Here is a 26,090-nt window from a genome sequence, read left to right as displayed (position 1 = left end):
TGACTGTCTCCTTCTTGTAGCTGTATTTTAGTAAAGACTGAGGTTTAAGGAAAGTTCTGTCTGTGACACAAAGCTGCTCACACTGTAAAGTAGAACCCTGCTCTTTCAGGGGACAGTTGGCCAGACAATGACTGGCAGTGCAGAGGTTCCCTTAACTGGTGCAGACTGCAGGCAGTCAAGAGCACTGAGAAAACTGCTCTGGGCAAGCCATGAACAAACAGGTGGGCTGTTTTTTATTTACATTTATTTTACATTACCTACCCACCGGACAAGCCCTGCCTTCGCTGCGGCACAGGACCACGGCAGCCCTGCGAAGGGGCTGCGCCTGGTTTGCCAGGTTTGTTTTCCAGAGGCAGCCAAGGCGAGTCCCTGCGGCTGGAAAAGCGCTCACAACAGTGACATGCCAGCCTGCAGCCACCTGAGGTGTCCTCAGCAGCCAGCCCCGGGGGAACTCCAGCTAAACAACAGCCTGCATTCACTCGCCTGCACTATTGATCAACCCAGCTACTTCCATAAATTAAGCCCTTTCTTAATTTTATTGTCCCTTTTATGTACAGTGTTATCCAGTGCAGCTTTCCTGGCAAATGATGAGATCTTTCAATACCGCTCTCCATGTAATTTATATGCAAATAATAAAAAGTGGGTACCAACACTGCTCCCTGCAGCATTCACCAATTAATCTCCTTTTAGCTTTTCACTGCCACCCTTTGTTTCCTGCCTGTTAGCCAATTTCCAGTAGACTGTGCCAACTTTCCACTTTGTCTGTAGCTTCATATTTTTTATATTAATAACCTGTGATGCACAACGGTTTCTCAAATGTTTTCTGAGGAATCAAAGTGCTAATGCAAGAGCATCAACTGTAATAATAATAATTATTATTATCATTATTAATTCTCTTGTAGACATAACCTCAAGGACCTGAAGCCACTAAAGTGTGATGTTTGCTTCCTGAAGCCATTTTGACTCCCTTTGATCATACTGTACTTCTGTATGTATTTGCCTTACTTGTTCCTTTTGATGGCGTAATTCCTGAGGATTTCTCTAGAAGGCAGATGTGAATCTAAAATTATCTCCTTGGACATATTTGTGGAGTAGTCAGAAAGATTTTTACTAACACTATGGAACAACAAAAATTCTTATTCATTACCTTCTTAGCATTGACTCTGGTGGCTGGCTTTGGGTTTCTTGCTGGTAAGGGCTAAATGGTGCCATCAGTCACATCTTTCCCCACAAAATAGCTGAGCTGCCATTCAAAAAATTTCGGGATGAAATTCTGCTTTTCATCTGCAACAAGGTGGCTCTTACTAAGCTCTGAAAAGCAGAATTTCCTGCTGAAAGCTTTCAAATTGACTGTTCCATTATGAAAAATAAATATTTAATTCCATGCCAGAGAGCCTCAGCCATGGCTTGCCTGCTTTGTGCTACTCCAGTTCATTATAAGAGGTTCAAATCTCTAGAGCTCACCAACCTGCAAAAGTCCTCCAAATCTGGTCTCATAACAGCTGAGCCAGTGAATACTCATTACATTTGTCAGTCTTGGCTGCATGAGTTTTCCTCCCATAGCCTGGCACTCTGTCAAAGTATCATTTCACACCACCCTCAAATTACTATTATATGCATATTTCTGGGTATCGTCTCAGGGGTGTTTACTTTTCCTTGAGCTAAATTTTGGTGGATATAGCATAGCAGAGCTTTGTCATGCTGGAAGTAAAATGTTCAGAAAATTCACCATACTGCCCCTTACTTAAGAAAGGACATTGCAATTGTTGCACAGAAACAGGAGCCAGAGGACTTGGAGCTTCCTTCTGTCACGATTCACTCTGTGCCTTAATTTCCTGTGCCTCCCCTTTTCCAGGTCTGGAAACCAGACATTGTGCTTCCCTATGTCTATAGAAACAATTCAAAACCCAGTGCTGCATAGGGACCAAATATGACTGCTGCCTGACACCACTGCCTTTGCTTCCAAGTGCCAAGCCTCCCAGATGGCAGAATAAAGATGTTTCTTAATGCTGATTTCTGTGCAAGGTGTGCTGCCCATATTCGGACAGAACAGGTCAGGGAAAAACCTCATGAGGAGTTAAAGCACTGGGGCTCTCTCTGGGAAGAGAGGAATTAAGAGGAGGTGCAATGGAAAGCAAGTTGGAACATATGCTACTTCCTAATAATACTCAAAGGTTTTTTTGCCAGTATCTCTAAATTAAGGTGGCTGGTGCTCTTTCCTCCTCCTGTCCTCATACATTTCTGCTGAATTTAGCTGTAAGAGCATGTGGAAATAAAGCAAATTTTGCTTCCCTTTTGCAAAGCAGTTAAGAGATCCTGAAAACGTGGCTAGCACACGAACTGGATGCCACATTCCAGAATTTGAACGTGTATGGACACATTCCCCACAAATCAGAAAAGCCCATGAGAAGCTTTGGTTTACAGACACACACAAACACTGCAGCAGCAATTGGCAGAGATAATATTGCTGTGTTGTTGTGCTGCAGCCATTATGTACCTCAGAAACACTGGATCTCAGCAAGCCAGAAACAAAAATAAAGAGGTAGAATTGGATCATTTTTCTGGCATTAAACAAATCCATCACAGTGATGAGGGCAGAGCTCCTGCTTGCCTGGCTGAAGAGAATAGGAGCAGGTCTCAAGTGAGGGCTACATTCAAAGGCAGAGAGAAAGTACACAATTGATAGCAAGGAAACATGAAGAAGGGGCTGCCTGTAGATCTCCCTCTTTTCTTCAGGGCTGGATTCTCTCAGCACTTCTAAAATTTTTATCTTTCTCATTGGAATTTTACTATATAATTTATATATAAGAAATATAAATATATATACTTTTTAGATCTCTGTTTACAGGCACAGAAGCAAGAGGTGACCACATCAGCACTCTGGAGTAAGTGGAGTAAGCCAGGTTGCCTTTAGTTGTGGGGTGGATTGTGGTGGTGCATCCTTCCTCCCTGCCCCTCCTCTGGCCACAGTATGATCTCAGAAATGCTGTCAGGCCTTGGCCTTGATGAACAGCATTTGAGCTCCTCTCAAGCTTATCAGAAACACCATCTGCTCCCAGGAACCTGTGCTATCTAACAAGCTCCAGTTGTTTTTCCAAACAGCCTTGGAAACTTATTCTTCTTACCTGAACAACAACCCAAATGGAACAACATTATAACAACGTTATCAAACTTTCAGAAAAAAGTTACCACTCAAATTGCAAGCAGAAAGGAAAATAACAATAGCTAAAGCAACTTTCTTGCAACCCTATAAACAGTGGGTCCAAGTGAGACCCTTTGACCTCTCCTGGACACAGCAGGCTGTGTACATACACTTTTAGATCTGTGTACCTGTGAGTCTGAATATGCTATAGCAAAGGTACTAGGAATGTTGCTCTCTTAGATTCTTAAATATGTTAGATTCATAAGTTAAGCCTATAAGTCAGTTAACTGTTGTGCTTACAGTAAATTCTATAGAATCTTTTGCTAAACTGTTTAAGTTCAGCTATTGATTAAGTGTTGTTAAAACCTTTAGGCCTAAACTGGTGGTCAAGTCCAGGGATAAGTTTGGCAAGAGGGTCTACTCTGAAACTTGTGACTCAACAGGAGGGTCTCTCTTATTCCCTTTTATCCTTACTCTTTCCCTCATCCTTATTCCTTACCATTAAGCTTTTTTGTCCCCAGCTCCCACATAAATAATTTTTGGCTGACTTTAGTTTTAGATTGATTGATTGATTTTAGATTTCAGTCCAACTTTTCTTGGTGTGCTCTAACCACCAAGTAAGTAGTAGAATGAACCCTGCCAACAAACATTGTCATGCTTTTATTTTAATATTAAACCTGCTTTTGCTGATACTTTTGCTGGTGATTCTTTGAGCAGCCTGAAACATTCATGACAAACTTGCCTTGGAGATGTTCTAAGCAAGGTTAATTTAATAATTTGATTCCTTCCTAGCAGTATGATGTTATTTGTGTGTTTTCATTCTCTCATACTGCTATAGCAAGCAATAAATTCAAGGTCAAATACTGGGTATGGTTAAAACTTTGGCAATCCAGTTGACAATGGACAGTTTTCAGCATTTGGGCCATGGAAGCAAAGCTGCCTCTTTTTGTGGTGTCATCAGATGGTTCACCCTTGCTTAATATTTTATGAAAAATATGTGACATCTGTTCCTTGATGTAGGAACAGGAATGCAGTTAGAGAGGGAGAAAAAAAAGCAAGGCTTGCATGTTCCTTGTTAACAAATACATTTAAATCCCTTTGGAAGGCTTCATATCCTTCACTGCAAGGTCTCCAGTAGACAAAAACTGTGTGGAATTGCTTGTGATGAGGCCATTTAAAATGAAGAAGGCATTTAAAACTACCCCTAACCCGAATACCACATAATCTCCTCATTACACCATCATTTGGGAATGCACACTGCCATTTTTTGGTGTTTGCACAAAACTATCAAAATAATTAATAACTGAAGGTTAAGGGGCAGACAGATGGAAACATAAAGTACCCTTCCTATGCTTGTTTGCATTTTCCTGCTTAAGAGCTGATCTAGAATCCTCTGTGCAATGCAGGATACTACACTGCAATGGAAGACATCCCTTCTGCAGTACACAGATTTACATCTTCCTTGAAGGCAGCATGACCCAGGCCTGAAGCCTAGATCAGGATGGGATATGGAACACATGAAGGTGGAAGGAGAGATGGGTGTCTGTCACACTGAATGGCAAGGCTATGGGACAACCATCCTACAGGGAGTGAGAAGGATTCAGTGCTCTGCAGGAATGTGGAGCAATCAGAGTACACAGCTGGGGAACTTAGACTTTACTACAAACTTAATTCCTACTATGTGGATGCTACTATCACCTTTGGAAAGGGCAGCATGTTACCTGGACTGGATCACAATCAGAATGGATGATTTGAGAAGAACAAATAAACACACAAAGTAAATTTATTTCCATCTCACAAATCAGATAGTTGAACTTTGACTGTTTTACCTCAGGAGATGAGGACAGGAAAGGTTTGATGTATATATTGGAGTCGTGCACTTTCAGGTCATGGTCTCCCAGTCCTCGGGTCACTCCAATTGTTGCCATAACCCGAGCCTGGAAATAAAGAAAAGCAGTGGGGTAAAATCCTGTTACATGGGCTGTGTCAATAGGGAATGAGATAACATTCCTAGTCTGTAACTGCTACAGTTAGGGATGAATTCCCTTTTCTCTCTGAGAAACTCTAGATTTAACATAGCTAATCAATGTCAAAGTTTTTTACACTCATGCCATCTCCATTTTTCTCCTTATTCCAAGCTTTGTTTTCAATCACATTCCACTCAGTCACCATCTCTAAGGTACTGGGTCTACAGAAACCTAACCCCATCACCTCAGTGTCCATACCAGTCTATGAGAGCATTCCTTCAGCAGATTATACTTTTAGTATAGGTTTTATAGAGAACAAGGAGGTTAATTACTCACATAAGGAATCCATGTCATCTTCCTTTTGACATATTGTTGTATATTCCCTTTACCAGGGAAAAGTGCCAAGGGCCACCTTAAATTGCTGGACACATAGGTGACAGCAGCACTGACCACTGTGCTCTCTTCTAGAGAGAGTCACTCTACAGCAGGTCTGCAGTTCCCTCACATCTACCATTTCCTACCCCCAGCACCTTCCTCTACGACATGAGTGGTGCCCCAAGAGGTTCTGGGCTCTCCTTCATTAAAGCTGCACCAAGGACTGCCCAGGTATTCAGCCCCCCAGGGAACCCTGCTCTCTGAGCTCTGCAGATCACTTCTCCCAATCTCAAGCTTAGCCACAGCAGCTTCTGAGCAAGGGAGCTCAGCATCACTAACAGAGAGCAACTGACTCAGAATCATTTTGCCTCAGCGACTCCTGAGTCCACAGGGCCATAAGTAAATTAAAAAGATGTGCATGAAATACTTTGCAAATAATTATAAATCTAACAAAATTCAGAGATAAGCTGCAGGTCTGAACCTTCAAAATATGGACTAATTTTGAAGAGTGTCTATTTTTGCATAAAGATAAGAACATAATGCAGCAGAGGAGCACTATTTAGAAACACAGCAAGCACATCAATATCAGCAAACTGACACCACTGCATCCTTATATTGATCCTATTGCTGCATCCAGCTAAGCTTGCTGGGACCAACACTAACGATTTCACTGTTCTTAATCACAGAGCTGAAAACAAAATGTAACTAACAGAACAGTGTGTTTCTCTCAACTGTCAGCCTTCACACATCAGAAAAATTCAACAGTGAGTTCACATACACTAGCTGAAGACAAGGTTAAAAGGTGTTATACTTTACAATTCCTGCCCTGATCCCTCCTCTTCCTAAATTAGTTTTGCATCTCAGAGCACTATTAAACATCTTCCTGCTTTGTTCTAGTTATATTTTACAATGAAACAGGAACATTTAAAGTCAATTACTTATGGAAGTCTCATTGTAGCATATTTACAATGAAAAGAAAAACAAAAGCAAACTAAACAACAAATGACTGCTGTAAAGTGTTAATTACTATGTTGAGCTCTCCCCACCACCCTCAAGACATGAGACTGATTTATGACAGAACTAAGATATTCTTTCAAGCTGTCAGAACGATCAAATAAAGAGATATTGGGTGGAAAACACTGGAGTGCCATAGGCTAAATGGAGTGGTAAACAGCACAGAATTTCTTCTTCCTTTGGTCTGAGGAAAGCAAATATGCCCACCTTCTTGCCTTCTCCATATATAAGGGGAAACTTCAAGTCATCTTCCTCAATCGTTTTGTATGCCCTGTGGAGGGAGGACAAACAATATTTATGAAGCTTGTACTCAGTTACTGAACCAGTGCCCTGAAACAACCAGCTGTAATTTCAAAAACAAGGGGGAAAAGATCATTATTTTTCCTAGGGACTCTACCTTTGAACTAAGTTGTAAATTTCGTTTTCTGCAGGAAGGTTTTTTGCAAACAGTTATCCATTTCACCAAAAGGAAAAGTGAAGATGAGAAAATACCTAACATGCCAGGATGCTCTTATTGATTGCAAAAGAAGAGGTGAACTGAAATAAAATCCTAACCAGATAATATGTTGTTGGATATGGTGCCAGCAAGACCATAATACAGTGTCATAAAAAACCCAAATCCGACCGGACAAAAAGCCCCAAACAAAACAACCTCAAACCCAAGAAACTAACCAATGCCTAGATTCACACTGTTAATGTGAAACACAAGCAATTTCAGGACGTGTACACACAGTGAGAAGCAGCTTTCTGATCCTGTTTTCACCCTCCAGGACTGCAAAAACCAAGAAAAGCTTCACGTGCTTAAGTTTTAGTATATTTAGTGCTCATTTGCCCTTGACTGCAACAAGTCAAGGTTGTCTGAGGTTTCACATTTCACAGCAGCTTTCCCATGGACAGAGACAAGAGAAGTAAATGCTCGTGCTCCGATTCTGTTTGCCAGCATGCTCTACCTTTTACACATCCAGCTCTTGACACTGAGGTGAGAAGGTTAGCAATTTTGTCAATAAGAAATGAAAAAAAAACCCAACAGAAGATGACAGTCATAAGCTGTAGAGTCCTGTGGTTTGTCTAATACATGCTTGAGCTCAGGTGCTGGAGTACCATTTTGGCTAAGGCACATTGCCTTAGCAAGGGGCACGATTCTCTTCATACCACAGCCTCAGCCCTTCCTTGCATGTTGTGCTTCCCTACTGGCCCATCCATGTCCAAAGCCCTCAGGGTGATGCCAAAGTACCCTGATGCACAAACTGGGAGGGGAGGGAAGGTGCTGGGCAGGGCCCCTGCCAGCCCCTGCTGTGTAGCTCTCCAGCTCTCAGGGATGGCTGCCTGAGCTCCAGGGAGTCACATGGGATCGGGTTTAAGCAATGTTAAAGCTGTGACATAAACCAGCAGGAAATTAAAAATTAAGGGTGAAATCCTATATTGTAATCAAACTGCCCCCTGCTTCACCAAAATATTGCAAAGGCCTGGGATCAATAAATGGTGCTGTACAAGCTGCATCACCCAGGCAAGCTTCAGGCTTACTGAGAGTTGCATAGACATTTAAGCCCCATCTTTACATTTCCCAGCAATCAGAGGAAAGGATCATTTTAGGGTTTTGGAGATGAGGAAGGACCAAGAAAAAAGAAAAGAGCAACCAAAATGCATAGAAGAAATGCATAGTAGTGGAGGGCTCTCCTCACATGCTACAAAATATTATTACTATGTATAAAATCCCAAAATGAAACTAGCTGAGATTTGCAAAATACAGTGGGTCCTTCACGTAGTCAAGAATATATAACCATAATACTTGGCCATCTCTCTAAGACACAATACAGTGAAGCCTTTCAAATGGCATTCTGCACTGGGAAGGGCAAATAAACTAGCTCTTAAATCATAAAAAGAAGCACAAATTACAAGTAGACAAAATGATAATACTTCCCTGATGTTTAAATCTTGGAATAGCATTTAGTTGGGAAGGATGTGTCAATCATGTATTTTGCTCTTGTTCCTTCCTTTATTTCCAACAAATATCTCTGCCTCACTCACTAGCTTGGATATCCTGGTTTGAGCATAGAGCAAAAAATTCACTATTTCTGACTACTCATGAATATGTTTTGAAGCTTCCAACTGGACCTACAGTACTGGAAACCCTGGGAAAACATCCTTGAGGAGTCTGAATGATGCCTTGCATAGAACCAGTTGTGCTCTGCCACCAAGAAAATGCATATCAGCTGAGTCCATTGTGGGCATCAGTCAAATGACTAATCAAGCCACAAGCCTGAGAAGACAACCATTCCTACTGGATGTTCACACTGTTGTAACTATTTGTTAAAACAGCAAACAAAACTAAGATCATGTGATTTAACTACTTGCAGCCCCCTTTTCAGAAGAAAAAACAAGCCCATTCTTTATACACAGACTATATTATCTGCAAGGAAACTACAAATATCTAAGACCAAAGCCCTCGCTTTACACTGCCCTATAAGTTGACAAAAACAGGGACCAAACTTTTTTCCTTCTCTCCTCTTTCTCCTTATATTGTCCTGCACAACACCTCACACTGACTGTACTTCAGGAAGAAGGGAAGAAAGTACTATTTAGGTTAGTGTCCTTCAAAAGAATGCTCCCCATTATTGAGACCAGCTTCTTTTATGGAGCCATTACAAAAACCACTGTCCCTCAGGCTTTCAACTGTGACACTTTGGTGTAAGGACATTGGGGAAGGCCATTTTCCAAGGGCTGCAGCTAACTTGTTCCATCAGCAGATTAGGGAGAGCAGCTGGCTAGCCTGTGACCTCCTGAAGCTGTGCAAATAAGTGAGGGAGGCCCAGGGAGTTACAGTGATTTATTTCGTGGTTTCTCATAGCCTGTCACCTCGGGCTTAGAACCTGGGTACCAAACTCATCTCAAATGTGCTTTTTCTGTTGATGTTGGTATTGCCTGAAAAATTATCATCACTTAAAAATCAATGCTCAGAACTGCAATCACAGCAGCAGAGGCAGCATAGACACACTGCAAATCAACCTGAGACACTCTAGAAAAGTACCTATGTCCTACATAACTAGAGAAACAGAATTAATAACATACTCGTGTGTGGTTTGCTGCAAGAGAAGCACAAAGCACATCTTTTCAGCTAACAACCTCAGCAACTGCACTGGGGAGATGGAAAGAAGATAGGAAGTTCATTTTAATTTATGCCCTGTGAAATCTCCTGTATTTTGTATGTGGGTTTGTTTCACACAGCCTGCAACGTTCTGGACTATTTTCTCTTGATTTTATGTAACAAAGTTGCATTTATACTGTTGTGTACTGTATATAAAGATATAATATGGCAGTAGGTATATCCAACACAGACATACAGAGAAGCTGAGGGAGTGATTTGGCTCTTTTAGTGCCAGCATGGCCTTATTCAGCCCTCTGTGTAATTCAGCCCAGCTCACTTCTTTAACAGCACAGTGTCTTCCTTGTCCACATCCCAGGAGGTTTGGGTGGCCACCAGGGCATGACAAGAAAGGTTATAAAGACAAGGCAAAGCTACTGCTTCCAGCTCTGAATGAGCCTAAAGCTTGTTAAGTGCTTCTGCCACGTAAGCCTCTGTTTTTCCAAATGGAAAAACAGGGGGAGCAGTGCGGAGTAGAAAAGGCAAGCTCGTGCCCAGCTAGATCTAGCTGCAATTTTTCAGTTAACTTTGTTTCTTCTTTTCATTTCAAAAGAATTATGAAATGCTACTGCTGTCCAAAAATATTGAACTAGGCCTTGACATATGTACCACCCACAAAGTTATATTGGGCTCAGGATCAACATTTTGGAAAACCGGGCCAAATCGCACCAGGAGCCAAAAGAGATGTCAGAACAAAAGAACTAGGACTGACATGATGTTACTCATATGCTAACTGGAAACTGCTCTAAATGCACAGTGAAAAAATAACCAGGAGCTACTAAATGCACAACACAATCTACAGAAAAAGTTTCTTAGAGTGCTTTAGCACTCTTAAGAAAAAATATTATCAAAGTTACCTGCATATTTCTGGGTCAGAACTTGAAAAACCAGTCAGCTCCCATATGCAAATTTCAGAGCCAAAATCCCAGATAATGACTTACATGTGTTATGAGTTCTCCTGCCATATAAGTTGTTCTTAAAACTGGCCTTCTGAAACCACATACAAATTCATGTAAGAGTAGAAGGTGATGACCAGAATCCAAATTCCATTTTCTTTAATGGCAAACTGTGTAAGGTTACTGGTCATGAAAAGTATTGCACTGGCATCCCCAGGCACAACAGATGGTGTTGAAAACACAACCTACCCTGACCTGGAAGGTTCAGTTCTGTGCACGACAGGGGAATCCAGACTCTGTGCTCTGCTTTTTCATGGCACTTGGCTTTAGAAAGTTTGTCTGTGTTTCACATCTCTGCTTGTGACACCTAATAGTAAACTGAGAATTAAACCTAAGGAAGAGCAAAGAAAATCATCATCAAAGGGCTTTAGTTTGAAGCAGAGAATAAACCTACTTGTGGCAAGCAACCAAGAGAAAGTACTACTGCTTTGTAAAAGTCACATTGAGTACAAGCCTAAAGGCACATCTGAGACAGGTTTGTAGATTTCATGTATTTCTAGCACTGCTTTGCTACTACTCTAAAAACCCCCAAACCTAGGGCCATCCAAACACCCTCCACCTGCCCAAACTCTCCCCCTCACCCAAAAATAACCCAATTCACAACAAAACTACCCCAGCTATCCAAACAACCTCCTTCTCAAGCTCAACTTTCTTTGGTCATACCAATAAAAAATCATGTTTTAATCTTTAAGTAACACAAAACACGACAGAAACTCCTTCTTCACCCCCCCTCCCCCCCCAAGTAATCAGTGGAATCTAGCTCACCCTTTGAGTAACAGACCTTAAATCACCAGACCAAAAGGAACTGTTCATCTGCAATGTCTGTTGAACTACAGGCATCTAACCAGTGTAAGTGCATGCTTACTATCCAGAAGAAAAGATGTGTAGTGCAGGTTAGGCACAGAGCCACTGAAAATTATTCAATTTATGCCTCAACTCAGCCATAATCTTAAAAAATGTCCTTACACTTGTGCTTCTGCAGAGTCAGGATCTCTAACTCCAGACAGCACTGTCTGATACTAAGTACCCTCTAGACAGGTTAGCTCTAATGTTCAGTGTCTCAGTACTTTTTCCCTATTGCTCATCTGACACATAGTCTAATGAAACAAAATTGCAATAGACAAAGATAATTAAGGCACACAAACTACAGCAATGTTTTTTAAGATGATGGCAAAGTCAAATCAAAGACCGATGCACATTTGCATGGGCACAAAATAGTTTTTAGGGGAAGATCTACCTTAACCAAGATACTCTCACAGGCCTTCTATCAAGTAAGGAGGGAAACATACAAGTTTTAAAGTCCTCACTGTTCACAGAAAATTCAGAAACACCTTCTTATAAACCTGAAAGTGTACAATGCTTCATTTTGAAGACCCCAGTTCTGTCTACCAATCTACAAACTACAAAACAAAAAGGTCTCTCAGCATAACTTGTACACATCTATGATCTCTGGCTCGGTCAAATCAGACTAGTACATGAGCCTTGGACGTCCAGAGTGCCTTCACTGCTGTGTACAGTCCTAAGACAGAGTCTGGACTTCAGAGAGCACCAGCACCACATATTTCTGTGGAAGTCACTCCTAGGCAAAACAAACTATCCATTTTGGCCAGTCCAGCTTAAAGACTCAAGCACCAGAATCTTTTCAGGCACTTCCTGGAATGTGGCTGACTTTTTAGTCCATTCACATCTACTAGAGCATTAAAAGAAAGTAATAAAAGAAAAGTCAGGGACAGGATTGTCAGCCATCTCAAGCATTTAGAGAGGTCCTTGCCCAAAAACAGATAAATCAGGAAAAAAAATTTATGAAATATTTAAAAGCAGAGGCTGGGAGGGGCAGAGCAGGAGTATTGCAAATGCTTTCATTCACTGCTTGTGAGCTGTTGAGCTTCCACTACTGAGTGACAAAACCTGTGTGCAAATACTGCAGCTGCACATCAAGCAGGTTCACCTTCTGCAACAGCTTCAGTAGACTAAATCTTTCTTTTTTGCCCCCAGTGAACTTGCTGCCTTGAGCACTTCTTAAATTTTTTTTCATTTCTTCTACTTTTATAAGACAAACTGGAAGGCTTGTCAGCAGTTTACTCTGGAGATAGAAGGGTAATGGAAGAGGACTGTTAACACTCTATAGGCTGAGTGCACTGTGATGGACAGAAAAAAGTTTGTAAATTTGTATTTTGCCCTATTTCTTTTTAAAAAGTTGCGAGGCAGATTGGAGAAAGGCTGCATGTTAAATTCACACTGCCTGCTCCACCTTGCTAGCTGGATCCTCTGGAAGCAAAGGAGATTGAATTTAAGGAAGAATCACAAAGCAAATTCATTTGGGAAAGATCCCTGTAGCGCAGGATGGAGGAGGCAGTGAGACACAGCAAGAAGAGACCTCACCATTCCACAGCAGAGTTGGAAACTCCTCCAAGGAGCAAGGGACCTCCTCTCAGCCAGAAGCAGAGCCATAAATCAATCTTTGGTAGCAAGGGAAAGAAAGAGAACTTCTATGGACCCAGCTGAGGTTATGTCAAATTTGTGCAGATGGGGAAGCCAGAGAAATTATGAGTGTGGGAAGAGACTTCACCTGATCAGGAATAAAGGCTGTTTTTCCTTGGATTTTCAGATTGAAGATTATCTCATTCCAGTTTAGTTTCCTTCTAACAAAACAGACTGAGATTCTTTTGTTTGCCCTTGCATATGTGGCACCTGATTCCACGCCAAGGCAAAGCCCAAGTGGAGATGCATATCCCTGCAGGAACAGGTCTTAGATGCACAGCTTCCAGAAGGAGATGCTCTTGCAGGACATGACTCAGTCCAACCTCATTCTCATCAGTCTCATTTGGCCCCAGAGAGGCCATTTACACAGAGCTTTACTCCAGTCTTAAGCTTTCCCTGTTGTTGCAGCAGTACTATTTTCCTGTTTCAGCTTTCTCCTGCCCCAAAGACTCTGGCTCAGCTCCTGTGGCATGTGCACACTCGGGGGAAAGAGCCATTCATCACCGTCAGGAGACGTGCTGTACACAGCAGGTCAGCTCTCACCTCCTGCTGCTACTGCAGTGAAGGCTGCAAATCCTGAAAAGATGCATAACATGCACATTGCAAACAGCCATTCATCATTGCAGAGCTGTGCCTCAGACACCCAGGCACAGCCCAGCAAGCTGCTCTGGTTGTGTGCACAACGAGGCACGTCCCCTCCTGCTCCCTGCCACCTTGCAGTGACAGACAAAAGCACAGACACAGAAAGCCAGGAGCTGACTGCAGACGATGGTTTCTGCTGCAAAAATGATATCCTCTCTCTCCTCCAGAACAGCCAGTGCTGCAAAGGTGCCCCATAATCATTAAATTATGAAAATGTAAGTTGCTGGAAGGAAATTAATACCAGGCATGACTGGGGAAAAGGTTGCTTTCTCATGAAGTAATTATGAAATTAAAATTTGATCTCTCCCTGGTGATTGTACAAAGGATACGGCTGAGGTCTCAAACACAACAATACAGCCAGGATTACAGCAGAAGAAACACAGGATATTTCATTAGACAAAAAAGCTCAATTAAAAAGAAACCCAAAAAACAGGGGAAAGGATGACTTTTTGTAAATTACATGATTTTGGCTAAAAGGTGCAATCAAGCAGGTTAGAGAACAGGGTTTGCTGACTTCCAATTACTTCTTACAAGTTGGAATCAAGCTGTTAGGAAATGCAGTTTATCTGAATAAGACTAATAATACTAAGCTAATTAGACCCACAGGCATTAGCCAGCAGATAAATTCAGGCCAAAAAGAGGGACACTGTCACTTTAAATACTGCCTTGGGATCAGTGGAAAAGCTAATGAGGAGTGTCAGTTGGGGCTGTTTTATTAGGTGGTTCTCTAGAGACTATAGCCTGAGGTTTCTGTAGCAGGGCTTCTGTGCTTGATTCAATAAATCAATTTATATTAAAGGAGGGTGCAGCACAGGTGCCAGCTCCATAAAGCATTTCTGTGGCATTTCTCAATCTACTCAGGCACTCCTTGGGCCGGTTACCTGAATGTGCTGTCCAAGGACATTGAACCCAGCAATAAAGAGTAAGATAGCAGCCACATTGGCAATATTTGTTCAAATCAGCTCACACATTACCAAGCAAAACATGTACATTGGCTCTCACTGGGGTATTCTGGATCCCCAATAAGTGATTAATGAGAGCCTGGTTTTTGTGAGCTGGAGTCTGAACCGCAGACGGCAGGGCAGGCTACACAATGAAAGCAAAAGGCATCCATCCCAAACAAAATAAAATGGCTTGAAAAGTGAAGTTGCTTTTTTAATCAGATGCTTAGAGGCTGAAAGACATTCCCTGTTGGAAAGAAAAGGGCGAGCACAGAGCAGGCTGGCAACTTTCCAGGCAGTGGACAATATTGACTCTAGAATAAAATGGGTTTTGCTTAGTGCTTGCCTCAGGGCACTAGCCTCCCTGCTTTGGAATAAATCACACAGGCGATTCCCCAGCACGGGCTGACCCCATGTGCCACAGCACCCCCTCACCAGACACACGGACACCCAGCTGCCAAGGGGTCTCCTGCTGCTGCAAAGATGGTGTGCCCAGAGACACTGCCCAATTACCCCCTCGCTGCTGGGCTTCAGCCCATGCTGTGTGGTGGGCACCACACTGCCTCAAACCACTTCTGATGGGCTGCAGCTCAGCTCTGCCTCTCCTGGAGGGCAAAGGAAGCAACCAACAAACAGGCCAAAAACCGTTCTTGTTATCTAGGTCTCTTTTGCCATGCTAAAATCAAAAAACTGAAGTTGTGATCTGGAAACAAGCTTTTAAAGAACTCCACTTCAATGCAAGCAGCAGAAAAGCCACTGTTTTTGTTCCAAGGAGGAGCAAAAAATTAACTTTGAAACCACTGAAGTTGATGCCAGCTGGTAGTGCCTTCTGGATGCCTTCACTTAAGAACAGTGCTTTATTAGCTTCTCCAGTCCCACAGAAGGCTGAGAGGGGAGCTCTGGAAGGAGCCACAATGAAGGACACAGCCAGTCAGAAATCCAAGTTTGAGAAGGTTCTAGTCAAAGCAAAGTACTTCAAAATTGTTCCCACTGGATGTACGTGTGAAGGAAATCTAACCAATTGTGTCTTAACTTTAAATAAAAGCCAAAGACAGAGAACACTAATTCTGTGCAGTCCTTTAAAGGAGCAGCTATCATCAGGCCTGCTCTTTCTCCCCCCCATATTTCCACTTCAGGTTAATCACCCTCTTTTTTTAGCACTGACCACTCTCTGCTTACATGGCCTTTGAGTCTTTCCTGATGCTTCTGTTGCCAGGACTTGTCAAAGCCACCAGGACACCTCTCTCCAGTACCAGTTTAACCTCTGCAAGGCATGGGTTGAAAACTCCAGCCCAGAGACTCAGCTGTGAAAAACTGTCAGTAACACAGATATCTGCCAGCAAATTATGGCTTGAGACAGCTTGAAAGCATGTTCAGCAGGACACACTGCTCTTAAGATGCCTTGCCAGCTACACTACATGTTGCAATCGTTGAACCGCAATGCACACGGGGCAAGGGTGCAGAAGGGCAGCTCGTGGTCAGCTCCCAGCAGCGTGGGATTTATTTTATGTATATTTAATACAACATGATTTCTAATTGCAATTGCCACTGAAAAGAAAGGAGAAAGGGTAGGTGAGCTGGAGAGAGAAGGGAAAAGCTCCTCTCGAAGCAGTTACAGGCAGCCTGGACTAGTGATGTGGTACACATTGCTGGATCAGTGGTTGTCCTAATGCTGTGGGGAAACTTGGCAGCTGTGCTACCACTGTGGGCTGTGAAGACAAAGCCAGTGTGGAAACTTCACATGAAAAAAAAAGAAAAAAAAGAAAGAAAAAGCAGAAAGAAAAAAAAAAGGGCCAAATACATTATAACAGACCCAAAGACAATAATCTTTTGTAATCCAAACAAGCTGGGCAAGCCAAGCCATTGTTGAGAATCTGAAAAGCTCTGGACCAAAGGAGGAGGATAAAAATGAAGGAAAAAAAAGTCATACAGCTTCTAATAGAAAACACGAAAAGCATACTGAATTGCAGAATAAACCAGTTTATTTTCCTGAGGAAACACCAAAGCAGAGTGTGTTCTACATTCTCTCACTAAAGGATAAAGTAATTAAATGTAAGAGTGGCTGTTTCTTCTAAAATCACCTGTACCTCTCCACATGTATGTGCAAATGTCAACACACAGTGAGGTTAGAGACCAAAAACCAATTCAGACAATTGATCATCTGCACTGTATACGATAAAAGTTCAGCAGCATTTTAGTGTACCAAGCTCTGGCTGGCCAAAGCACCATCTGACATTTTCTAGAAAAGGAATATATATGCTAATTTATTCTCCATGATAGATAGTGTCCTTAGAAACAAATGCAAAACAGACACGTCCTCGGCCACTGTGTCCTAGTGCATCAGTTGAATCCAGGAACAAGAAAGGGAAGATAATAGAAGCAAAATTGTTGAAGTGGAAAAAAAGCCACTAAGAATCCTCTACCACCTCAAACTGTCACCTCTGAGGGCCCACCAAACTGGAAATCTAATGTCTTGTCCACAATTACAACGCTTAAAATTAACCCAGACTTTATTTAGATAAACAGAAATGGATTGCTTCTCCTCTGCCTAGCGGATCACTGCACACAATTCAAAGAGTAACAAACACCTTAGGCAAAACCTTGCAAAAAGAAATGGATCCTTATTCAGAAGAGCTCTGCTTTACACAAATGTATGGCAATAGAGCAATTTCCTCATCATTTTATTGTCCCGAGGCAACCAAACAAAGGTAACTGATGCACTAGTTGTGCAACATGGAGCAGCTGAAAGATTCCAATTCTTTTATTAGGACCAAAATGTAGGTCCCATTTTTCAGTTCCATCCAGAAATCTAAAGGAACAGCAGGGAAAGGTAGCTTCATCACAGTCTCCACATGCTTCTGCTTGGCACAGGCCACCTTTTTCTGGGACAATACTGTGATTAATTCAGACTTGAATTTTCAAGTCACAGTTCAAGCATTTATTTCAGAATAGCTGCTTACAGCTAAGCATATTTGTACTGAACTGGTGACAATTTTTGCACTGACCATATCAGAATCTCTAACTGGATCAATGTGTGTCCTAGACTCCAAGATATTTAGAAAAATCAACTAGAAAAAATGCATTTCTTCCTCCCTGCTATATGCTAGAGCTAAGAAAGTTCACAAACCAGTACTGAAAAGCAACACATTGAATCAAATCTGCCAGTTTGACTTACCAAAGCTCTTCCACCTTACACAGTATTCTACACTTAGAATTTCTGTTCCTTTTTCTAAGGCCAAACAGTATTAAGTATGCAATAACTGTTTTTGATAAGGCAAAGAGCTATGCACACATTCACAAGTGAGGTAGAAACTAATATACAAAATTATCTCTTTATTTAACTTTTAAACTGTCCATTGCTGTACAAATCTCAACATTCTGCTGGTGATTTGGACTGGAAAAAAAGACTGCAGTAAGCAAAACTTACACTGGGTTTTCTTCCATTTCATTTGGAACCTCTAGTGAGCATAAATAGCATCATTATGATTTACTTCATATTTATCAATACCAAATTAGACCACTGTGATGCCCATGTGCATTAATAATTTAATTATTTGCAGTACCTCGTGGTCATTCTTGTTTAATAGGAAAAGAGCTGTGGTGTCACCTGCCAATGCTGCAACTTCAACCATTCCAACCTCATTTCCTTTCCAGACCACTAACCAACCAGGGAAATGCAAAACTCCCATGAACCTCAAGAAACCCTCTTTGCCTTCCAGCCATGATGACAGAAATCTGTTCTTGCCTTCCTCTCAGGAAGTTCCTGGTCTATGATACTTCTGTAGCTCTTCCCCACGTTTTTCCTCCCAACTGGCATGTCACATCTTGAAAAAGAGCTTTTGGAAGTCTACAAGAAACCATTCTTTATTGGTGCCTCCAGAGACATCTGGGAGTTTAACAAAAAAACTCTCCTTCTGCAGAAATTGGGAGAGTGTCCCATGATCTTCCAAATGTTTTGCTGTCTAAGTCCTCAGTTGATCCAATGTTCTCATTCTGTTCCTATTCTTTTGCTCATGCCTGTAGCCTTTTTAAAATGTGAAGTCATCATTCTCAGGGTGAAACTGCATATCCTACTAGCAGCTGTTCAAGATGACAGACAATGATGGTTATTCTCAGATTTACATGTGCTGCACAAACACTTCAGATTATATTAAACTTAGATCATTATTCTACCATTAAAAAATCATTATATTTATGGTCCATAAAGCATGGAACAAAGCAAAAGTTATATAGAGCTGTAGTTGTATGTGAGCATCCAGGCTTCCAAATCTAAAATAGACTTTCTTTTTAACCCTCTGTTTTTTTCTTCCTGCAAGGACATTTACTAGAGATGTTAAAACACAAATGTCATGGAAGTGAAGACATTTACATACATTGGGCTTTGCCTTTATAGATCATGCACAGAACTCCCAACAGCAAAGACCAGGGCTTCTCCAAGGAGCCCCTTGAACCCAAAAAACAATGAAGACATTTAGTCAGAAACAACCCACATCATTCTTTCTGTCTTCACTTTTTAAAGTCCATGCTGTTCATTCATTTTAGACTGGCTGTGTTCAGATAGGCCCATGTCTAAAACAATTCCTAAAGGGATATCCAAATCAAGCTGGAGTAGGGGAGGCAACTCTTCCCTTCTGTAAGCTTTCCTCGGCATGTGAGGCATGATGGCTCAATGTCTTGGTTTAAAAGACAAATGCCTGACCCACAATTTATAAAAAGCTTCTTCCAAGATAGGAAAATTGTTTAGCCTTCAGGAAGATCCTCTGTCACGTCTTTGCCTTTATATGCTTGCTCACACATTAAAATGAACTCTCTTAAGGGAGGTCAACTTATTCAAAACATCTTCTAGAAGAAAGATAAACCTGAAAGAAGGAAATGTCTTTTCTTCTAGTATGCAGGGGTACACCTCCATGTTTGATGCAGTTTACATGAATCAAAGATAGGTACCAGGCAGGCATTGGCTGGGGGAGAAGGCTGAGCCCATGCTGAGAAGAACACATTCTTACCAGCCAGTCATGTTGAAGTCACGGTACAGCATCCTCTTTCCAACTTCCTTGCGCTGCACCCTCCGTGGAAACTCTAAGTGTGTGAATTCATTTCCCAGCAAGTGAGGCTGCATGTAAGCCTGCAGGCAGAAATCAAACCACAGATACCACATAAAACAAGACATCATCTATTTTTAATGAGATAGTATTACTATCCCTTCCTGGTCCCTTCCCACACAAATTCCACCCACTCCTCCACCCTTATTTTTAAATAAAGAAGATGATGTGGTCCTTTTCAGCAAACAATGAATATACACCATTTCTGCCCTGGCCTGATATCCAGCAACAGCATTATAGGGAGCAGTCCTCTTGCTCTCAAAATCCTTCATTTCCTCTCCCTGCTCCTTGAGATTTGGGATCTCTAAACTACACTTCATCCATTGACCCTGAAGGAGTCTGCAGAGCTTTGTAAAACAGAACACATGCCCTTCTGTATGTCAGCAAGAGAGAGGAATCATCAAACACAAAGCCATGGAGGGACTTGGAGGGGTGAGTGTGCAGTGAAGCTTTTTAACTCCCAGTTCAGCTATGCCAACAACACAGAAAACCTAACATCGTTACCACACTTTCATTGTCAACACCTCAAGAAAAATGCACCTCATCACACGATACTGCAAACAAACACCAGCTACAGAGAAATTTATTTTCTTGTTTATGAAAAACTACATCCTCCATGCAAAATAGAATTCTAGAAAAGAAGGAGAGGTTTTGTGTCACAACTGCAGCTAAGGTCTTTGATAGTTTTAATGTCCAAATGCTGCTCATGTCCTTTCTGGTGCACTGTTCTGCAGATGCTGTAAGGCCTCTTTGCCAGAGTTGTGCCTCTGGCTCCTGTTCTCCAAAGCTGACCATAGTTGAGAGCATCACAAGGCTCTTCATCCACTGTGTAAATTTTTGGATTGAATTTATACACTGATCACTTGACATAATAGGTTAATCCTAAACATACTTAATTTATTCTTTCTGAAATAACTCTAACTCCTTTTTCTTTAGTACTCAAATAAATAAGCCTTTCTCTCTTCCTCCGTAAAACTGCACTGTGAGCGAGCTCTTATAAAAGACACAAATTGGCTAGGGAACTGAAAAAAGTTGCATTTCTTAACCTTTTTGCAGATAACTCCTTTTCCTTATCCAGCCAGTTAAGGCAATAAAGTCTGTCTTATCTTCAGCAGCAGCTGCCATCAAGGGAGATGAAACGAGCTGGGGTTTAGTTTGTGTGTATGTCATAAATCTAGTGCTCATCAAAGGTAAGCAGCAGGAAGCACTGGAAGCCCTTATTGATCTACCTGGCATCTGTCATGCAGATAGTTAAAATAAAATATTCCCTGCATTTAAGAGCTGAGCCTGCTCCCACTCAATTTAATAGGAGGTCTATCAGGCTCAGCATAACACTAACTTTCTATCAGCTTGTCCCTGCTCCCGTCACCAGACATCCTTCCAGAGAACACCTCAAGCTTGGTTGGAACAGGACTGAGGAAGGTTGCTGCATGTAGCCAACAAGATTGGATCCTGTTTCAAAGAGGTGGCTTTCAAGCACGCAAGTGATCTCGACATCACAATCCCTCCATGGAACAGGAGCTCCATCAAATTCTCTCTGTGTTAAGGGAGTTATGGGAATAACATGTTTTTTTCTTCAGTCCACAGTCAGCCAAGGTTCCCTTCTCCACCCAAATATTATTGTCAAGGGTCCTCTAATTTGATCTCTCTCCTCATTAAAGAAATGGTTGGGAAGCATTAGTGACTTCTGAGAGGTTCAGCAGTATTAGTCCACATGAGGCTTTTCATACTTCCAGAACTCTGAAACATCTTCATTTAAAAGTACACATAAGTTTTTTATTTTATTTCTTTTCATTTCAGTTGCAAAAAAGATGGAAAATTCCTAACAATTTGATGTATCGCAATACATGAACGATATTTGTTCTTTGTATGATAACAAAGAACTGAATTGTATTGGTATTTTAAATTTTTTTTCTGGTCTATCGTATTGTAAACAATGAAGTCAGTCTGCATCAAAAGTGCAATTCAGTTCACTTTCAAAAGTGCACAGCCTATCTTGATTAAAACATTACAAACTACTACCAGCTAAATACTGTCACCTGCCCACAAAACAAGGTCATACTTGAAAAAACCATCACACCTGATATCAAAATGAAGTTACCTAACCTTTAGATTGTGAGATTACTAGTCTGAAGAGGTCCAGAAGAAAAGCACTACAGGCTTTTAGCATTTTTTCACTTAAAAACAAAAATTTCCTTTATTGAAAAGGTAAAGTAATCAGGAGAGACTGCACTGCATAAAGATTTACTCAGATGGAAAGTCTGAGGTCATAACTGAAATAAGATTAATAAAGCTGGCACAGTTACCAGTGGACTGCTAATGTTCAAATAAGACTTCTCTTCCGCAGCCAAGCCTCAAAGCTTGATTTACAATCCAGGGATCTTAACTTGATTCTAATATTTTTGGCATCAGTGAAATAGAGGGAAAAGAGCAATTTGGAAGTTGCTAGTGTCTGTGATCTGAATTCTTATGTGAAGAAATGGGGACTTTTGTTGCACTTTGCTTGATTTTTTAATTTTCTATATTTTTAACCATTTTTAACAGTTATTTTTGATTCTTCACTGGTAATTCTACAGAGAGAAGAATGTTCTACTACAAAACTCAGCTGCAACTTCTAGTTGGGTTTGTTGAGAACTATTCTCCCTGTACAAGGCAGGATTCTTCTCCCCACCTCAACAAAATCATGCTGGGCAGCAGAAACAGAAAATAAATATAAAGCAACACTTTAAAAATCTACAGGTCTTCCAAACAGATATATAGGTAGAACCATGAAATCCCCTAAAGTGATCACACAAAACAAAACAAAAAAAAAGTGAACTGACTGCCAGAATTTCACCTGTGATGACACAACATATTTTCCATTTTAAATTTATTTAGTCTCAACTTGCAAGAACCTCAAATCAGAAACACCAGAGAATTTGAAATTTAACAAATTTCAAATAGTGTGCCTATCCAACACTTCCTGTATCCTTACAAGGTGCTTTCAGATAACGTTGTTCTTCTGTGCTATGGAATGGGAACAGTTTTCATATTTGCTTTTTCAGAAGCTGTTAGAGCTCTTTGGCATAAATCTGGCATAGACTGCATTGTGTGTTTTTTGGTACTCTGCCATTTTATGGTGTATTTTGTGGCTGGATGTATTGCATTCAAAATTAGTTGTCTAAAATGGAGTTCAGTCAAAGAAGTATTAGTCATGGTTGTTTAAAAAGGGCATTTACTTCCTGCTGTGTTTCCTGGTGATTAGAAAAGCAAACATAAAATTAAGATAAACTAGACTTACACACTAGCATGCCAGTTAATTAGGTGGCAGGAAACACTGCATGTATCTTATCTGCACCCCAGTAGGTCCTGCCACTGGCTTTCCAGCTCCTTCAGCAGCCACTGCACTGGAAAGTCACTGGCACTAGTGGTTTCATAGTATTCTGTGCTATTTTCAGATCTGTGGCTTTCCCCTACACCAACTATATCTTACAGCTTTATAGTTTCATCTTACAATGCCCTTTTCTCCAAAAGAATATTCTACTATATGGGACTACTGCTCACACCAGCATGCACAGCCCAATACACCAAAAAGTTTTGCAAATGACTCAGCCGTTATCATAGGGACACATTTAAACCAAAGAGAGATTAAAATTAAAGGATGTGGTGGTCAAAGGAAGGAGAAGACCAGAAGCCAAATCCATCTCTTGATTGGTCTCTCATTTTGTGAAAGGCCAGGATCCCTTTCATGGAACCACACATCTCTTTTACCATAGCATCATCCACTGTGTCAGATGGCTGAAGCAATCCTGTGCTGGGTGACACAGGGAGACAAAAGCTGTAAGAGAATTACATACTGACTGACTTGTAATCAAAGAGCTGACTGGATATTTAGGAGATCAAGGTGCATTTCCCTTTGGGCTCAGCTTCTACAGGCATCCTTCAGCAGGTGAGTTAGTGACACTTTTATCCTCACCTGAGCAACAAAATAAGAATAGATCCCCTTGGAGCCCATGACTATCTGGGCTCATAAACCTTTGCTTGAATGGTGGCAAACACAAAGAGCACCCATGGTCACTGTCCCTGGTGGCCACCCAGTCTGTATTATCTGTACCACCTGCACTGGTAGCAGTGGTGCACAATTTCTGTGAACTTTTGAGGGGCAGTTTGGCTGCACACATGAAGATGCTACAAACACCACGCTGACCTCAGATGATATCTTGAAAGTGCAACTTCAGTAACTAATAGAAATACACCCATCTGCAGTATGCTCAATTCATGCTTCATTTTAAACACATTTTCCAAGGGAGTAAGTAACAAAATCTATCCTATTTACTGTTGCAATTTAGACTATCATGACTGAAATTAATAGTCTCCTCAGAAGATGAAAGAAAAATTGCTTCTGGCTGGCACTGCCTGCAGAACTGCTGAATATACCAGAGCAGTTCCCAGTAAATACTGGATTTTTTTCCTTCCAGACACACTGATAAGGGAAGTCAGGACTTTTCCCGAGCGCTGTGTGGAGCTCTCCTGCTACAGTGTTAAAAACAAAAGAGACACAGAAATTCAGAAGAAAAGGAGGCTTTTGAAATGCTCACTAGTGGAAGGGAAGCATCATGGTGTACTGAACCTCTACAGAAGCTGAAGGACCAAGGGAATACCAGGGCAAAGTTTTCACACTTTCCATCTTAAGAAGCATTCTCTGACTGAAGGATTGATTGCCTTCTGCAATACTCCCACGAGCTGCGTGACACAGAAATGTGTCTCTGCCCAAAGTCTGCAGCTGGATGCTGCCCCTCCACTGCCCTGCTACAGAGATGACCAGGCACAGAGCTGCTTCAGTCAGAACAACTGGAAAGTCAACTTGTTCTTTGCAGGTTTCCACACCAGAGGCCTACTGCCAAGGCCATTCTTGGATACATGGCAATAAACCTGCCAGGACAGAGAAAACATTTGCTTCCCTCCCCTCTCAGTTACGCAGTCACTATTAGCTGAAGCACAATTTTGTCTAAGACTAAGCTGGAGGACTTAATATAAAGATACTCACATGACCCGAAAAACTCATTATCCCATGGATTTCTTTCCACACAGAAATCAAGGCTCAGAAAAGAGTGCCTATAAGGACATCCTGAGTGACTGAACCAATCAACAGGCTCAAAGGCAGAGGGAAGCTCCTTTATCCTGACTGCACCAACAGGGAACAGCCTGTAGGCTGCAAAATACATACCCTCCCTCTGCTTGTACAGTAACTTCCCCATAATGAACAGGATCTCTGCATTTACCAAGTAAAATATTAATGTTAAAGTGATTAAGAGATTTTCTTCCTTTTGTGCAGGAAGAGCAGCACAACATAATTGAAACAAAGAAACTCAGCTTTAACTGAAAATGAGGAAAGAGACTCATAGTAAATAACTTCCAGACAGACCAACAGACCAGGGATGTTGATAGTAGAATAGGCTAATAGCAGAACCCGGGGACAGAAAAGTAAGAGAAATTATTTGGGATCTAATTAGAAAGTCAGATGCAAACTTTGGAGTATAATGCTTATGCCAACCTTGCAAGAAAATTGAGGTAATCTTTTTTTTTCTTTCATACACAAAAGTAAAAATCTTACATAGGGAATGTTGTATTTGAAATTATCGGTAATTTTGTTTCACGCTCTTGCTGTCTTGCATGTATTCTCTTTGAACATGATACCCATAAACCTGGCATATTTGTTACATACAGAATTAAAATAGACAAACAAAGGTAAAGGAATTTTCCACAGGAAACAGCAGAAATGCTTTTCAGATCAGCCACTGGTTTCAAATTTAAGCCAAAAAGGATATCAAAAGAGAAAAAAGAAACCCTTTGTAGGCAATGTTTTATCTCATATTTCCTACAAAAGTAGCAGACTCCCTAGATGCTAAAGATACCTTTTATTTTAGAGGAAAACAAATTATTTTAAATGTAACTGAACTGTAAATATTTATTAGGCCTCTTTTCCATTTGGTTCTCTGAATATTAATAATCCCAAAACAGTATTTCCTCTGAAATTTTCAGCTTTAAGCCAATTAATCTGACTGAAAAAAAAATTAAATGTGACCATTTTAAGGAAACACAATTTTTTCTTTAAAACCTTCCACCACCATCTTTCAAGCACTGGCATTTTATCTAGTTTCAAACCACAGTGCTTGGTCCAGGTTGAAAACAGAAGATGCCTTAAGATCTGGGAAGACCACTAACCTTGGCCTGTCCACTTTGAGTCAGGCAAGGCTGAGAGTGAGCCTGCCTTGGCTGAAGCTTAAATTTCTAGAAAGAAAAAAGCAGGAGAATAGAAGCAGCACAAAGAAAATCTCTCAGCCATGTTAGG

At 41.2% G+C, this 26,090-nt stretch overlaps 1 protein-coding gene across 2 annotated transcripts in view; it reads right to left on the bottom strand.

Moving 5' to 3' along the window:
- The window catches only part of PPM1H (protein phosphatase, Mg2+/Mn2+ dependent 1H), a 126,120-nt gene that overhangs the window by 13,706 nt on the left and 86,324 nt on the right, over nt 1–26,090 (bottom strand). For both annotated transcript variants that reach the window (XM_079303572.1, XM_079303571.1), the window contains exons 6-8: nt 19,664–19,782; nt 6,706–6,769; nt 4,972–5,079 (exon numbers count right to left, since the gene is read on the bottom strand). In XM_079303572.1, the coding sequence (XP_079159698.1) occupies nt 4,972–5,079; nt 6,706–6,769; nt 19,664–19,782 (291 nt within the window). The remainder of the gene's footprint in view (nt 1–4,971; nt 5,080–6,705; nt 6,770–19,663; nt 19,783–26,090) is intronic.

This window comes from Erithacus rubecula (assembly GCF_903797595.1).
Source record: "Erithacus rubecula genome assembly, chromosome: 4".
Taxonomy (NCBI): domain Eukaryota; kingdom Metazoa; phylum Chordata; class Aves; order Passeriformes; family Muscicapidae; genus Erithacus; species Erithacus rubecula.
Note: the sequence above shows the minus strand (reverse complement) of the source record. Positions and strands in the feature narration are given on the sequence as shown.